Genomic DNA, 18,245 nt, shown 5'->3' on the forward strand with positions numbered 1-18,245 from the left:
TAGAACATATTGAATGAGAATACAGATTTAATCAAATACTTGGTACATATGATATATCTTAATCTAAAAACAGTATGGTATTCATAAAATATAAGGCTGATGTTAGTGGACTTATGATAAGTACACTATTTCATTAGTTTTTTTTTTTAATAATTCAACAAAGCTGAAGTTTGTGGTTATTAGTAACAAAAACAAAAATTGTGGTACAGGCAAAAAATCAATCATCATGTTTCTAATTCCGAGCGTATAGGCACTAATATACTGATCCATTTCACTGATAGAATATTATGAAATAACGTTATTACTTAGCCAAATTATTCAGTCCTTTCAGGCTAGCTGCATCAACTTTGGTGATTTTGTTGCCATCGAGATGTAATTCAGTAAGGGAAGGAGGAAGACCTGCAATATGGAAATACAGGAGGTTAAATTAGTAGAGAAATATAATTAGAGAATGTATGAAGACAATGCAGACACATGTCATCAATTTTCCAAATGACATTCAGTTTCAAAGGATTTGCTTTGCATCTTATTCATCAGTTTTGCTTTTCATCTTTTTCCTTCATCCCTTTTGCAATAATACATGTTTTCGGAAGTAGTACAAGCCATTTCTACTTTTCTCCTAAACTGATTTTCACACACTGTGTTTGCTATGTAGTAGACTATCATGAAGTAGATTTTTGTCCTAGACACTGTCAATACAGTTGTAGACGTGAAGTCAAACTTTGAATCTCGTTAGTTTCTCACACCTTTGCTAATGGGTTCACACTGCCATTGACAAAGGATAATGACTCTAAAATGAAGCTTTTGGCATTTGAAGTATAAATAAGTAATTATGGATAAGTTCAACCTATAAACAACCTTAATCATGTATTTCCTTACTGAGATTCATTAATAACTAACACTTATATACTGTGCTGGCTTTACTTTTAATAAATTTTTCCATAAAAACATCAAATGTTTCCGAACATGATGTGTAGAAAGAGCTTACTTGATCCTTTTAAATTAAGACTATTTCTTTATACAAGAGGAATACAGAGTCCTATAATCAAGTGACCTGCCATATGTAGGGCACCTGGGGAAATAATTTGAAATCCAACACATCAACTAAACCTCTGGATAGTACCTCATGAATGGCTGTGACCTCTAAAAATGTAGTAATGTAAGTATAAAAGTTTCAATACTATATTTTCATTCCCTCTTGCCATCTGAGGATCTATTATGTTTTTATACAGTTTTTTAAAAACTACATATTGTTCCATTTACAAGAACAGCAACAACTACAAAGAAAATAGCAAATTGGTTACATGGAGAACTAGCATCTGCTTAGCAGATAGGGTTGGTTCTTTGTCTATAATGAATAAAATTGGAAAATCACAGGTTATGTTTGGCTTGAAATTTTCACTACATCACACTGAACTCAGTCAAAACATTCCATGTAATGTAAAAGTTTATTCCATATTTTATTCGAAAATGACTATTAATTTCTCAACAGTAGTATGATTTATGTGGGAGATACCAAAGAAAGGAATTTCTGCTTTACTGTCTATTATGTGCTGAACACTGAGGTTAGCATTTTCCTAACCTAGCTCATGTAAGTTTTTTCAATATATAAATTATTTTTCATTAATTCTGTTTCATTGATGAAGAAACAGAGATTCACAGTTACCCATTTTGTAGGTTATCTAGCTACTAAGTGGGGACTGTGGTATGCTCCTAGACGGCCAGAGAGAATAACATGCTCTTCACTGAAGAAAATGAAATAACAATGGCATGATTCTTGCAAATAAATGTCAGGAAATCACAGTCAATAAGGACTAAGGGATTTCAATCACTTTAGTCTCAGAATATACAAATGTGGATTTTTAAAATGCTCCCATAGATAAAGCAAGTGAGTGTATAGCAAAGCAGTGAAGGTACATCCTTTCTTCCCTGTCACTATGAAAAGCTGTTTTTAAAAATGTAGTGTCTCTGGAACAACAATCATCACCACATCCCTCATTCTTACCTCATTTCTAAGTGTCTTCCCTTTGGGGACATCAGTTTCCCAAAAGGAAAGTTATGGTAAGTTTCACTGTGAAAGAGAAGTTTGCAATAGGAGGGTAGAGAGATCAAAATTTATAAAAAACATCATTAGCCTCTGCCACAGTAGCATTTAGCCAAAGATTCTACACCTGTTACTGTTTTTTCTTTTCCTTTTCCATTTTTAAGATAAAATACGCTGAGAGCTTACTTTGGGCCAGATAATGCGTGTGTACAAGTCTTATTTATATCTATTAATCCTCACAAATATCCTACAAGAGAGGTGTCACTAATACCACCATTTTATAGGTAGCAAAACTGAGGTTTTGGAAGTGTGGAATAATAAGCCAAAAGTCACAGGATAACTAAATGAATGAGTCAGTCCTCTCACCCAGCAAGGTCTGACTTCACAGTGTGAACTTAAAATCTCTCTACTCTACTCCACTGCCTTTTGACGTGACTCTGAGCGGAGATAACATGTGGAAATTAAGACTCCTGGAAAGAGGCTACGTTCAGGCGTAAGGGCACCAGTCTAGGAAAGGTAGACTCTTACATGACACAGGTATAGATATGCACAGGAAGAATGAAATGGTCAAACACGTGAGTTATGGCATCAGCCCAGCACAACCCAGCTGTGCCACTGCCTAGCTTGGAGGCTTTGGTCACAATTTACTTTGTGCCTTTCAGATTTATTTTCCTCAATTATAAGACAGGTGTGATAATACTACTTAAAAGGGTCATTTTGAAATTCATATAACGGAGGCCAAGAAAAGCATTTGGCATAATATTATAGAATTCATGAAAAGCATTTGGTATAAGTGCTTAATAAAACTGAGTTATTATGATTTCAATACTATTAAGAGTTTAGTAAATAAAAGCAAGTAGAAAAGATGAGAAAAGAGCCCTAGCATAGTAATAAATAGATATAAGAAATCAAGGAAAACTGATCACTAAGTGATGAAATGTGTTATTGAGATATATTTAGGAGATGTAATTAGAAGGACAGCAAAATCAAAGAATGTGCTTTAATGCAAGTCATCTGGTAGCATGAAGTAATAAAAAATACCTGGACTTTAAATTCCAGCTACTTTACCTCCTACAGCTCTGAGGCTTTATAGATTATATATATATATATATATATATATATATATATATATATATATAAAATAAAATGTACTATTGTAAATGTAAATTAAAATATATTTACAAATATAAAATCCCTGCATTGGTGATGTAAAAATTACCTATTACCATGTAACAAGTCAGAGACCCAATATGAAAGTACTTTGTGAACTATAAATCAATTTCCCTTCTTCTATCTATCAGTCTATCATCTGTCTATTGATCTATCATCTATCTATCATCTATACCAGTAGTTGCTATCAATGGGTATCAAAAACGCTTTGTAGCAAAAATACTATAGAGAGGGCAAGGGGTAGTAAGAACCATCCTATGGACTAAGTACTCTCTAGACCTGAAATTTCAGTAGAAGCACAATAAAGGATAACTGTTTTCTGTGGGCAAGTACCTATATTTTGTATCAATTCAAGAATAAGACATCTAAACTGAGGAAAGGCCAGATTGAGGAGAAAATTTGAGAGTACGGAGGAGGTTTTGTGTGACTGAAGTGAATACCTGAGACCAGAAAAATGTGAAAATTAAAGAAACTTATTTTTGCTGATTTGTTGGCTTAAAAGCCTCTCCTGACTAAACCTTAGAATGTGAGCTTATCCCTGTGACTATGATGATTGCTGTTTCCTTGCCGGCTTTGCTCTAGGTAATAAGCTTCTTGAAGGCAGGCCTATATCCTATTCACTGCCCTTTCTCCATGCTTATACTTTGCCTAAGCTAAATGAGTATTTAAAATATTTTTAATGAATAATAGAAGGTAACAATAACCCACTACTTATTTACAGGCCAGATATTTTCCCATTTATTTAATTTTAAAACAATCCAATTAAGTGGATACTAATATTATTACCACTTTATGATTTTACAAATGTGTCATAGGTGTTGAATAACTTGTCCAAGATCATAGCCAATTAGTGACAGTCTGAACTCAAGCAGACTTCAAAATCCACACTCTTTACAACATATAACCACCAGTCTTACAGCGTGACCATTGTGGATCCTGTTATTCAGAGAGTAGAGACTAGAATGTCCTAAAATGCAATGGAATTCTCTAAGGGATTAGAGACTCAGTAAAAATTGGCTCAATTTCAGACGTTCTTCCATGGTATCATTTTTTAAAACAAAGTATTACAAAAGCAGTCTATTTTTTAAACAACTATAATTTTTTTCTTTATGATATCACAATTCTGTAATATAAAATCATTGTCTGTTAATTTGCATCTTACATTAGATATAAGTATCTTTATAGCTGAAAGAGTCTAGCCATTATACAGTCAGCCTGGATGGCCCAGTGGCCAGCTAGTTTTGCTGGAACACTTTAAGGGATAGAGAATTTACTAGAAATAATGTTGGCCATTTGAGTCACCATCCAAATTTTCAAAGACATACTTTTTTTAGTGTCAAAGCCTTTGGATTTAGATATTCAAATTGCTTTGAAGACCCGTGGCTGATTCAAGTCAACGTGTGGCAAAAACCACTAAAATATTGTAAAATAATTAGCTTCCAATTAAAATAAATAAATTAATTTTAAAAAATCAAATGAACAAAATGTATATTAAAAAAAGAATTTTCATCACCTTGAGGAATGGTAGTTATATTAGTGTCAGCAATGCGGATGTAGGAGAGCTTCTTCATTCCCTGAAAGGCTCCATTTTCAATGCCTGAGCTCTTCAGTGGGTTGGTGCCAAGTTCTATAAATGCAATAAGTGCAAAACTTTTAGAGGACAACCTGAGGAAATTGCAAGCCAGAGCAGTGGCTGCTCAACAAGAAAAAATCTGAATCAATAACAACTTGACTGAAAATACAAAAGAGAAATTAAAGGGCTTGTGTCTCAAAGGGATGGCAAAATGTGGTAAAAGTTTCCGTTATTAATATAACCAAAAACAATAACAACAACAAAAATGACTTAGGAAAAAGTAATAATATGAAAAACAATATAACAACAAAATTATTTAAGGTCCATACACAGGTTTTCCTAGAAATCAACAAAAGTTAGTGTTTATAAATCACACTTGTTATGGGGCAATTATTTAGATATATTAAAATATTGTTAAATAATATGAATCTAGCTTTTTGTAAGCCAATTATAATATGACAAATATTTTATCTCATACAGAGAAAAACATTAGAACACATTATTTAAAGCAATGATTTATAGATGTTCAGACTAGAACAAATTCCTACAATGAAAAGGTATTCTCCAAATATCTCTAATTAAGCACAGCTTAATTACATCCTGCATCTTGGGCCTGCAGTAGGTAGTGAAGCATCAGCCCTAGAGACTTCTTCCTACATTTTCAGATCCTCAAGTTCAAGAATAAAATTTTTGTAAGACACAGATTCAATACCCATTTCTCCTGGCCCAGCTACTGTTATTTCTACATGCTTTAAGAGCTGTAAATTCTAGCTAATTTACCTTCCTGTAGCTAAAGCTTACTTGTAATCTCTTAAGGTGAACCTTGAATCCTGGTTTAAGAGCTATAAGAATATCTGTACCTACGACGATCATCTGGTTCAATCCATTGAACACAGACTTTCGCACTTTGGTGATCTCGTTCTCATGGACACGCAGCTCCTGAAGAGTTTTGGGCATTTTCTCTGGCAATTCCTTCAGTTGATTCTTGGAAAGATAAAGTCGTTCCAATTTCACCAGAGGAGCAAATGCCCCAGGGCTGATTTTGCTAATTTTGTTGTTGATGAGAATCAGTGTCTGTAGATAGTGAACAAAAGCAACATCTTAATTCCAGAACCTTCCACTCATAAAATATGTATGTCAAGCAAGTGTGTAATTTCATTCCATTTATGGGACTAGCAGAGAAATCTGCAAAATTAGAAGAAATTGGAAAAAAATTAAACTGAAATACTTGAAAAGCGCATGAGAACCTGAACTTCAGGAGAAAAGGGGAGAGAAATTTGATAAAAAGTGGATTATACATAGAGAGATATAGCTATTTAATTTTTAAACAATAAATGCTCCAAAATATTGAAATTACTAGAGTGACCTGGAAAGAATCTAGTGCCACAGACCTCCATTCTCCAGTCAGCTTTTCAACCTCTTAGTCTGTCTTCACTGGCTATTGTCATGGAATCCACTACAAAATGGTGGCACTAATTTATACCATCACCAACAATGCAAGAGAGTAAAATTATCTCGCAGCCTCATGGAATTTAATATAATCATTTTCCAAAAGTTTGAAAATCAACACATTATGTTGTAGTTCATTGCTTTACTTTGCATTTCCTTGTCTTTTGAGAGGTTAAAGAAATTTCCTTTTATTTTGCTACCATTAGCTTTATTTTTTGGAGGAAAAGGGTTGCTTGGTCACAAAACTTCTCATTTTTCTTAATGTTTAATGTATTTTAATAAATGATTTATGGATACATTGTATTTTTCTTGTTTCTGCTCATTTTGCACGTAATGGTTTTATGTAGTCAAATATGTTAATTTTTTGTAATTTTAAAATGTGTGTTTCTAAGTTCTCCTAATAAAAGAAATTAATTGTAAGCCATTATTATTATACTATAAATACTGCTACACCTACTTTTGGACTACCTCAGTTATCTTCCAATGATCTATGTATATACAGAACCACACTGCATTATGTCAACTTGGCTTATCATGAGGAATTTAGGATAATTTTATCAAGATCGAAGAAACTTCTATTTTCAATTGTGGTTTGTTTCTAGGCACATGTGAAAATGCAAAGGGGCAAGAAAAGAACAAAAGGAATAGAACAGTGGGAACTTTCCATCTCAAAAATATAAGACTATTTTTAGAAGGTAATAGCTAGTTTAATAACCCATGTACATTCTCATGTAGTTCACATTATTTGATTAATTAAAACTTATTACAAATAATAAGTTCATCTTTTTAACTAATCCTCACAGGTGAATTGTTTGATTAAAATGAAATCCTAGGAAATTTCAGTAACTATTACAGAAAGTTAAAAAAAAAACATGAAGGTTAAAGTCTTAGGAAATTGATATTAATAAGCAAATGTCCAGAAAAATCAGTAAAAGCCAGAGCTAGAGGAGAGAAGAGAGGACTTGCATCATTAAAAAACAGTCAAAATGGTGGATGCTTAAATGTAAACACAGGATGTCCTTAATTGCCATCCATGGAAGGAAATTCTGAAAGGCTGATATAATTAAATGCATTAAACCTGGTCTGAAAAATCTGTCTTATTTTATGTTGAATGTTAAACCTATTATGAACAGTCAACCTGCTGATGTATTACCTGACATTTCAGGTAATAAAATATTACTTCTTTTACTAGATAATAACTAGACAATGTCTCTACTGGTGAGTATGCTATAGTAATAATTGCTGCTATATTTTGGAGGTGGTGTGACATTTGTCCCCAGTTTTTTCTTCAGTAAAGCAGAAATAATAACAACACCTACAGGGGCTTGTTGTGAGGACTAAAAAAATCAATCTTGTATATAGACTGCTTTCTTGCAAAGCAACTTTCAAATAGCATTGTTTGTAGAAAAGGTCTAGTCCAGCAAAAAGAATCTCCACTGGAAAATAAATAAACTACAAATTTTGATCATCATGATATAAAGTGAAGTGCTAGTTGCTCAGTTGTGTCTGACTCTTTGTGACCCCATGGACTATATAGCCCTCCAGGCTCTTCTGTTCATGGGATTCTTCAAGCAAGACTGGAGAGGGCTGCCATTCCCTTACCCAGGGAAGCTTCCTGAACCAGGAATGAACCCAGGTTTCTTGCATTGTAGGCTCCAGTCCATGGGGTCGCAAAGAGTCGGACACGACTGAGCGACTTCACTTTCACTTTTCTTGCATTGTAGGCAGATTCTTTCCCATGACCTGTATAAATTAGAGTTTCATATAAAACAGATCCACGTGTGAAAAAAGTTACTCATGTATACATAGTACTGCTGAGCATGGCTAACATTAGTTCTATACACAGGGATAGGTATTTAAGAAAGCATAGTTTATAACATTATATGGCAAATGTTGATATGGAAAAAAGTGGACTAATTACATTGAGTAATGACAAAGCCCAAATAAACCAGAGGAAGAGTCAAAGATAAACCACATATACTGTTCAGGAGATCAGCTGATGAAAAGAAGAAAGACAAGCAGAAATGGACTATCATTGTTTAGATAACGGGCTGAGAGAAGCCGAATTAGGAGGGACACTGTTGCTTGAGGATCAGAAAATGCCCTGAGTGCCGTTTAACCTAAAACTGAAGCACAGGCTTTAAAAATCAGAACTACCTACTTCTTTGTAACTAAAGAAAAAGTGATGTAGCCTGGTAGGTAGGGGAGAGATGATGAAAAAGTGAATAGATGAAAAAGTGGCAATAGAAATAGGGTGGAAGGAGGAATAAAAGCATTTTCTCCACCTTCATTAAAGGAAGTAGTCAAAAGGTCCATACTTCCGGTCTTAAGACAAGTAAATACTGGGAATGTAATGTACAAAGTGACGACTATAGTGAACACTGAACATTGCTGACAGACTAAATCCTAAAAGTTCTCATCACAAAGAAAACATTTGTTCTTCTTCTTTTTTAATATCTGTATGAGATGATAGATATTAATTAAACACACTATGGTAATCACAATATATGTATGCCAAGTTATTATGCTGTACTCCTTAAAGTTGTATGAAAATTTAAGTGTTAGTCGCTCAGTTGACTCTTTGTGACCCTGTGGACTGCAGCCCGCCAGGTTCCTCTGTCCACGGATTTCTTAGGCAAGAATAGTGAAATGGGTTGCTATTTCCTTCTCCAGGGGATCCTCCCAACCCAGGGATCGAACCGAGGTCTCCTGCATTGCAGGCAGATTCTTTACTGGCTGAGTCACCATGGTATCCCTGGTGAAGATATATAGTGCTGTATATTAATTATAGTTTAATAAAAGTGAAAGAAAAAATGTTGAAACCCATCTTAATAGTATGTTCAACTTTCCCCAAAGCCACTAATGTAGGGCTCATACTATACCAGAGGTTTTTTTTAAGGAATTTTATTGTTATTATCATATTTATAGGCAACTATAAATGCACAGACTTGAGCCAGACTGCTCCTGAGCTTAGATCTCAAGCTCTGGCTATCATTTGCTGTGTGTCAATAAGCAAGTAGCATAACTTCACATGTCTGTGTGCCCTCATCTGTATTAAGGTGTTGTCTAGAGTGTCTACTTCATAAGAATAATTATAAGAATTAAATAAGTTAATGAATAAAAGATATTAGAAACAGTGCTTAGTATGTGGATGAAAGTCGCTCAATTGTGTCTGACTCTTTGTGGACTCCATGGACTATACAGTCCATAGAATTCTCCAGGCCAGAGTACTGGAGTGGGTAGCCACGGGATCCCCTTCTCCAGGGGATCTTCCCAACCCAAGGATTGAACTCAGGACTCCGGCATTGCAGGTGGATTCTTTACCAGCTTACCCATTAGACAAGCCCCATAGTAATGATTAAACAAGTGCTTTGCTTTTTGAAAATTAAAGCACTATAGAATTTAAAGACTCTTTCAATCAATTAAAAAAAAAACACGTATCTATTAAATCCAAAAAAAAAAAAACAAATGTTTGCTATTATTCAACCCTTGATGATGTTTGTTCATTTTAACTTAAAACAAGTTTTTTACTAGATTTATTTCCCAGGTGACCCAATGGTAAAGAATCCACCTGCCAGCACAGAAGACGCAGGAGACATGGATTCAGTCCCTGGGTTGGGAAGATCCCCTGAAGGAGGAAACGGCAATCCACTCAACTATTCTTGCCTGGAGAATCCTATGGCCAGAGGAGGCTGGTGGGCTACAGCCCACGTGACTGCAAAGAGTCAGATGCAACTGAGCGCGAATGCAACTAAACTTTAACTCAAAGGAAACACACAGAATGTTGGATTAAAATGTTTAACTTTCCATTATTTATAGAATAATTATTTGTTTTTATGCTATTTATAAGAATACAGCTACTCTCAAGCAGTACATACCGCTCATAGGGAGGTGCAGTTGTAAACTGAAAAAATTCAAAATCAGACACGACTGAGCAACTGAACTGACTGAGGGAAAAAAGCAACGTTTTTCTCCTAAATCCTTTCCATTTCAATCCTTGGTAAATTTTTATTTCTCTCCCTTCTCATTCAAGGGTGGCTTTCTTTGCTAAAATTATGATGTTTATTTGCATAATAACAAGGATAGAAATGATCATGAATGAAAGAGTAAGAGAAAAATAGCTGTTTAACATCCTCTAAATGTTTAGAAGCTCTAATAAACTCTCTCTCTTCTTCCAGTATATACTTTAAATTAGAAAGAAAGGGATTGCCAAGATGATAAGTTGCCTACAAACATACTTAGGAGGGGATCAAGCAAAGAAAGGACACATTATTACAGACATCAGATTTAGTGAGAAGGTCACAGAAGCTAGGTATCTCTTATTTAAGGTATGAGGAGTTTAAACAAACTTTTGAGATAATATTTAAACAAACAGGAAGTTGAGATCAAGAGACTTTTCCTTTCTCACAAAGCAGCTTGAGGGTAAATTTATGCAAATAAAGTGAAGCATTTGATATTTTTGTTTACTGAAGCTAATATATTCACTTTTTTATTATTGCCTCTTTTAACTTATTCAATAGTTAGTTTAAAGAATCACTAACAAACTTTGTTGTTACTCCATCAGCTCACTCCCAGTGAAATCAGAACATGAAAAAACAGAGGAAGATGAGTAGGGTCCCACTCATCTTCCTGTGTCCTGTGTCCTGGCAGTGGAGAAGGATCCCACTTGTCCAGCGTTCATCTCCACCTCAGGCCTTAGCTTCCACTATTTTGGAGCCTGTATCTTTCACTTTAGCCATCTTCTATTCTTGTCTCTCGCTCATTTTCTTCTGCCTTTCCTTCCTCTTGCACAGAAAACTCTCTTCTTTCAAAATTCTGCTAATCCTCTATGACCCTTTTGTCTCATTATCTCAAAACACTATCTGGGTAACCTGATGTAGGAACATGTCTCTTTTTTTCTCATCATTAGTGCCCATAATATTCACTACTTATATCATAATGTGCTTACATTACTTCAGTAATTTGATGATATTTTATTTATGTGCTATTATTTTTATTAACTGTTTCATAAGCAATCTTAAAATGTCAAGGAAAAATTTTTTGCTTCCTTTTGAAAGTCTGGTAAATTTTCTCCTACTAGGTAAATGTTTATTGCTTTTCTTATCTTGGCTGTCTGAAGGTTGATAAGTAGATACTGTTTTGATTATAACATCCCTTTTCTGTTGGAATCCTGACTGGTAGACTGTGTTATGGTATAATAGATTAGAGGGAAGTGAAAAATCAGAATACACACACAGATACAGATAAGGATTCAGCATGTGCATGCTCAGTCCCTCAGTTGTGTTCCACTCTTCGTGACCCCATGGACAGAGTCAGCCTGCCAGGCTTCTTTGTCCATGGGATTCTCCAGGCAAGAATACTGGAGTGGGTTGCCATGCCCTCCTCCAGGGGATTTTCCCAACCTAGGGATCAAACCCATGTCTCTTGAGCCTCCTAAAGGAAACAGAACAATGAAATAAACTAAGATCAGTCCATTTTGTTCCCCTGTTGAATGTTCTGGAAAGATACTGGAAAGAGAAAGATTTTTATCAATGAAATGTGAGAAGATTAAGATATAATGTATCTTTTGGACAGCCTATACTAAAGCTATATAGGAGTTGCTGCTCTCAGTCATGTTTCACTCTTTGTGACCCCATGAAATGTAGCTCGCCAGGCTCCTCTGTCCATGGGATTTCCCAGGCAAGAATACTGGAGTGGGCCAGGGGATCTTCCTGGCCCAGGGATCAAACCCAAGTCTCCTGCATTGGCAGGCAGATTCTTTACCATCTGAGCCACCTGGGAAGCCTATATAGGGGTATATGTGAGAAAATTGCCTCTGATTTTTAGGGGTTAATATCCTGCTTTACTCCATCACTCCCTAAAAAGAGAATTTAATAAACACTTATGTGGTTATTTATTACCATGGAGCACTCTTGACCTCACGTACGTTTTGCTTTCAAAAATACTTTGCAGATCTTGTTATAGCTCAAGAAAATAGCAATTCTTACATGAAGGTTCTTCAGGTTCTTAAAGTCTCCATCTTTGATCTCAGTTATTTTGTTGTTTTGCAGGTCCAGCAGCGCGGTATCAGGAGGAAGGTCTTTGGGCACTTTTTCCAGACCTAGCAGGAGAGGAAAAGCAACATGCAGTCATTAAAAAGGGACACATGACCACAGAGTCACAAAGAATGTGTTTACAAAGACATTAGTATTTCAGTGATAGTTTTCCACTATCATATTTGTCTTCTTCTAGGAATTATATCAACTGTTGTTTAAAATATCTGCTTTGCCTTTTCTAACAAAGTCAAAGGATTTATTAGAAAAAATCATAAACAGAGCAAACTATTTACCCATGTAATTATTCTTTTGCATAAAATAAAAATTAATATTTTGCCAGGTATGGTTCAAATGTCTCAGTACACAGTCTGTTTCACCTCATTGTTCTTATTTTAGAGAGTAATTTCTTTGATAAGTGGGAGTGATTTGTAAATCTATACCTTTCTATATAAACATACTTTCAGTAGAGAACTTTAACCAAATCATCAAATATTCTTTTGATAAACTTAGCCCTGTCACAGATCTACATATAAAATTTAAATTATGTGAATATGTAACCATGCTGTTGTGTCAACAACTTGAAAATTTATTCAAACTTCTGGGAGAATGGTTCTTTCAGTTTTAACTCACAAAACAGTATCAATTTTATGACTATTAATCAGAATAAAATGAATAAAATTTGTGATTGTAACTTCTCTAAAATGTATTACACAAAGCATTACTTTCAGACTTAAATTTGGATCTAAATAACTGAGGTTTTAGTTTATAAATGTAAATACTTTGAAAAACTAAACATTCTATGGTATTAAAAAAACATTTTCATAGTCATTCCACTAGATGTATAAGGATAAATTGCTTTCCTACAAAAGGTACGGCATTTAAAATAAATTATCATGATGAATGTTAATGGAGATAATATTAAACTACAGAGGATGAGATGGCTGGATGGCATCACCGACTCGATAGACGTGAGTTTGAATAAACTCTAGGAGTTGGTGATGGACCGGGAGGCCTGGCGTGTTGTAATTCATGGGGTCGCAAAGAGTCGGACACGACTGAGCGACTGAACTGAACTGAACTGAGGCCTTTTGCCTTACTTTGTTCCATGGGCTTTGTCCCATATTAATATAAGATGATATTTTATTAACTCAAATTCATATGATCATTTTCATATTAATATTTTAAGACTGTATAACAAATCAGAAATGCTTTTTAACCTCTTCATCATATGTGAAACTTGAAGTGCTGAAGATCATTCTTTCATTCATTCAATAAAGGCTTATTGAATATTTTTAGACATCATTACTTTATTAGGTAGGCCCTGCCTGAGGATATAGCAGGCACAAGATAGAAATTGACCAAATTCTCATGGAAAAAAGAATTCAATCTACAGTTTTCAATTAAAAGGAAAATTATAACAGGGTATACAATAACTAGGTTGGGAAGATATCTTTTTGATTTTTATTATATAGAAGCATATGAAGGTAGATTATCAAGGTAACTGTATTTCTATCTTCATATTTCCTTGGAACTTACAGAAAATGTATCTGAAATCACCAACTTCTAATTTCTTTCCAAATAATTTTCACATTATTACTGATCTAATGATAGTGGAAAAAAGTCTATAGTTTCCAATTCAGTGGTTAGCTATGGTTATAAATTTGAATATAAAATGCAGGTGATTCTGCACATGCATAAATATATTCTAAGAATTAACTACGGAAATAGTTCACAGAGGAATAACAGAAATGAAGTGTTTTCAGTGACAAACAGCAAACCACAGAACAGCTACCTTGTAGGAGGATATTTAACTGTACTATACACTCATGATCATTGCCATTTTCAGAAATGTCAGTTTGCTAATTTCAAGGAATTAAGGAGTGTCAGACTTCTGCCAAATCTTTGATAATTAATGTTCTTTAACGAAGAAAAGACACGTTTCCTTTCATTTGGAAAAAACTTACTGCCTACATTTTATTATTACTTCATGGGCTTCTTTGTCCAAGTCTTAATTTCCACTTTTGCTTACTTTTATACATAGTTGAATGTGAATTCTAGTGTTCAGTGTCAAAGTTGCCTTAACAGTTGTTCAGTCCAAAGTGCAGGTTCATTTCAGATGTGGACAAAAAATGATATATCTGGATGGCTGATCATTTTGATTATGTTGTCATTCTAGAAATTTATAATAACAAGAACTATGTGGGGTGAATTATATACATTGTTCCCCTGATGATTTATCATTAAAAAAAATCAGTTTTGTGGCTTTTGCAGCTTAGTTGTTAGAGAGTCATCTTAATGATTAAAATCATAACCCTACAATTTCTGAATTGCTAGAAAATTCATATTCACTTGAGAGACTTAACAAATTTATATTCTATTATTAAAACTTTATATTTACATAGCTTTACAATTTATAAAAAATGAAAATATGTTACCTCATTAATCTCACAGCAATCAAATGAAATAGGTAAGGCAGTATGAAAATTTCATTTTTTCAGATGATTTTTAGAAAAAGTTAGGTGACATGAACAAGCTCATGTAACTGGAGTGACAAAATGCAGATGAAAAGACTATTTGTTGGTTTCCAACAGTATATTATTTTTTTCCTGTCATCCCGATTCGTATCCCTAACAAGAACTGTTCTGACATCAGACTCAATAACATCCTGAAAAGGGTTAGACAAGGCATCAGAGTGCTAACTAAGCTCACTCAGAAATTACAGGAAGAATATCAAGGGGGAATAATCCTAGTTACGTATTCTTACAATGTCACAACGGGAAGGACCATTAAATATCAGCTAGTCTTTGATTCCTAAATGCTGATCAGGTAGACTCTATGATGATCTTATTAGTCTGTGTCAAAATCAGAAACCTATAGGGAACTTTGGTTAGTTTTAATGTAAATTATCAGATACACATATATATGTGCACACACACCTTTGTGAGGCTAGCTCCTGCCTCCATTTAAAACAGACCTTCTTTTTAAAAAAGGTAATTACTTGGCTGCTCCAGGTCTTAGTTGTAAAACTCGGGATCCTACATATTCTTATTCAATACACACTTGCCCAACCCCATTGAAAGATGGAGTCAAATTCTTCTCCCTTCAAATTTGGCATGGCCTTATGATGTCTCTCAGAACTAAAGGTGAAGGTGACATGGTGCGGCTTTTGGAACTAGGTCAGCAAAGGCTGTTTCTACCCAATTCTTCCGGCATGCTTGCTCTGGGGACAGTGTGGGGTCATGTAAGTTGCGTCTGTCTACATTGAGACCACTGTGCTGTTGAGGCTACCGGAAGACACTCCAGATGACAGAAGAGCTGAGCTCCCAGGCAACAGCAGCACCAACTGTCCGTCACTAGAGTGAGCTGTCTTGAGCTGACCCAGTCTGGGTCAGCCTCACCATGGTTATGGCCTCAGCCGACATGCATGTGTGCTAAGTCACATCTGACTGTGCGACCCTATGGACCATAGCCCGCCAGGCTCCTCTGTCCGTGGGGTTCTCCAGGCAAGAATACTGGAGTGGGTTGCCATGCCGCCTCCAGGGCATCTTCCCACCCCAGGGATGGAACCTCATCTCTTATATCTCGTGCACTGGCAGGTGGGTTCTTTACCACTCAGTGCCATCTGGGAAAACATGGCCACCTGATTGCAAATGCCTGAGACCGCAAGGGAGAGCAGCCCTTCTAAGACCTGCTCACATTTTCTGTAGCTTAAATTATGAGCAAATAAAATTATTTTTAAGTCACTAAGTTTTGAGGTAATATTTATTCAGAATAGTAACAGGAACAAAGTGGTTTCCTAAATCCAATTATTTTTCAGTGAGCATTCTTTAATAGAATTCTAAATCTTCTGTTAAAACGCAATTGTTTTCAAGGCTAGACTGAATTATTTAGCTGCTCTTCCAAATTCAATAAAGGAAACTTTATCTTCTTTAAAATTGGGTTATTAATTAAAATAAATAAAACTCTATTTAAGACATTACCAGGAAATCATTTCTGAAATAAATGCAAATAAGAAGTATATTTTTAAGAAGTGTATTTTTTTTTCTAGTTGTCTCGGTGATGAATGGTATTGTTGTGCTAGTAAATTTCAGCAATCTGGTAAACATCATGTTGGACAAAGGCCAGGATGTCCTAAAATACCATGCCTTTTTTGTTATTTTCTGCCCTGTGGCAGGGGTCCAAACTGCAAGATTTATTCTTGTTGACTTCCAACACTTTTTTAACATTTCTGTCTCCCATGTAATAATCAAGACAATAGTGGTACACTTAGTTTTGACACATGACCAGTATAATATAATGGAGTCCCAGGTCCATCAAAAAACATTTCGGCTAAAGGCATGCACGTTTCCTTCTTCTCTTAAAAATGGCAGTTTAACACTGATGGCAGCGGATTCAGAAATACGAAAACTTCCCTTTAATTTAATTCTCTTTCCAAATAACTTAAGGAAAGTTTGAGCTTCCCGATTCTGTGTGTGTGTGTGTGTGTGTGTGTGTGTGTGTGTGTGTGTGTGTGTGCTCAGTTCTGTTCAACTGTTTGGGATCCTGTGGACTGCATCCTGCCAGGCTCGTCTGTCCATGAGATTTTTCAAGGCAAGAATACTGGAAGAGGCGGCCATTTCCTTCTCCAGGGGATATTCCTGAGCCAGGGATGAAACTCGCATCTCCTGCGCTGGCAGACAGACTCCACCCCTGGGATCCCCCCATCACAATGATTCGGGGAACATTTGCATTCGATATTTTTTTCAGGAATCTAAAATGAATTAGTTACTGCCCTGCTATAAAGTCAACCTGGTTCTATGTGTGTGTGTCAGTCGCTCAGTCCTGTTCTACTCTTTGCAACTCCTTGCACTGTAGCCCGCCAGGCTCCCCTATTCAGGGAATTCTCCAGGCAAGAACACTGGAGTGGGTTGCCAGTCCCTTTCCCAGGGGATCTTCCTGACCCAGGGATTGAACTCAGGTCTCCCACATTGTGGGCACATTCTTTCCCCCTGAGCCACCTGGGAAGCCCACTCCTGGTTCAATAGTCATCCTCAACAAGAATAACAAAGGATACACTACAGTTTCATGACTCCTAATTTCTAGTCAGTCATGTTCTATCCTGTTTCCAGCTTGATAGAGTCAAGAAAATAAAATTAAGCACTCATTCAGGCACTAAGTCATGTATATGTTAATTTAATCATATCAAGCATTTACTGATGTTTGAGAACCTACCAAGTATAAGACACTTTTTGGAGTGGAGGGCCAAAAGATAAATTATCACCATGCTTTACTTCTGGTAGGGAAAACAGAGATTTATTTTTATATAACAATCCAATTACATTTTGTTTGTTTGGTTTTATTTTTTTTATTTTTTGTGCCATGCTGTGTAGCATGTGAGATCTTAGTTCCCAGACCAGGGATTGGATTCTTGCCCCCTGCTTTGGAAGCACAGTCTTAACCACTGGACCACCAGGGAAGTCCCAGAAAGTAGATATTTAAATAGATGATTAAAGGTAATGAATAATTATCATCTATTAAATGTAATTAATTGAATTATTGTCATCATCAAGGCAAATATAGATTACAGTGAAATCATGGAAGCAGACAAGCTGAAGAAATTGCCTGAAAACCATCTCCAGACTAAGTCAAGGGTTAATTGAATCTTGAGTGTTACAGTATAGCTGCTACAGGGCTTCTTCCTTTTATTAAGACTGGATTGCAAACTGAGTTTATTCTCCTTTGTGCCTATTTTCAAAGAAATACATAACTTTCTCACTACTCTTTTGAAGGAGAAAATTAAGATTAGAGGGTCTTCTGCATTTCCTCTTTCATCCAGGAAATTGATATTCTGGCTAACCTATTCCCATCCTGTCCTCTGGAGCCAGGAATGATCTTCCAGAGGAGAATGCATCACAGCTGCAGTCTAACCAAATGCCTTGATCCGACACAGCTGCCTCCTTCTCCCCTCTGGGACTAAGAAGGAAACCAGGGATAT

The 18,245-nt window shown here is 35.6% G+C and overlaps 1 protein-coding gene across 2 annotated transcripts in view; it reads right to left on the bottom strand.

Moving 5' to 3' along the window:
- DCN (decorin) overlaps window positions 1-18,245 on the bottom strand; it is a 36,700-nt gene that overhangs the window by 7,989 nt on the left and 10,466 nt on the right. For both annotated transcript variants that reach the window (XM_005679813.3, NM_001285555.1), the window contains 4 exon segments: window positions 12,224-12,336; window positions 5,648-5,861; window positions 4,728-4,841; window positions 306-399 (listed from right to left, as the gene is read on the bottom strand). In XM_005679813.3, coding sequence (XP_005679870.1) covers window positions 306-399; window positions 4,728-4,841; window positions 5,648-5,861; window positions 12,224-12,336 — 535 coding nt within the window.

Source organism: Capra hircus, chromosome 5, assembly GCF_001704415.2.
Source record: "Capra hircus breed San Clemente chromosome 5, ASM170441v1, whole genome shotgun sequence".
NCBI lineage: Eukaryota > Metazoa > Chordata > Mammalia > Artiodactyla > Bovidae > Capra > Capra hircus.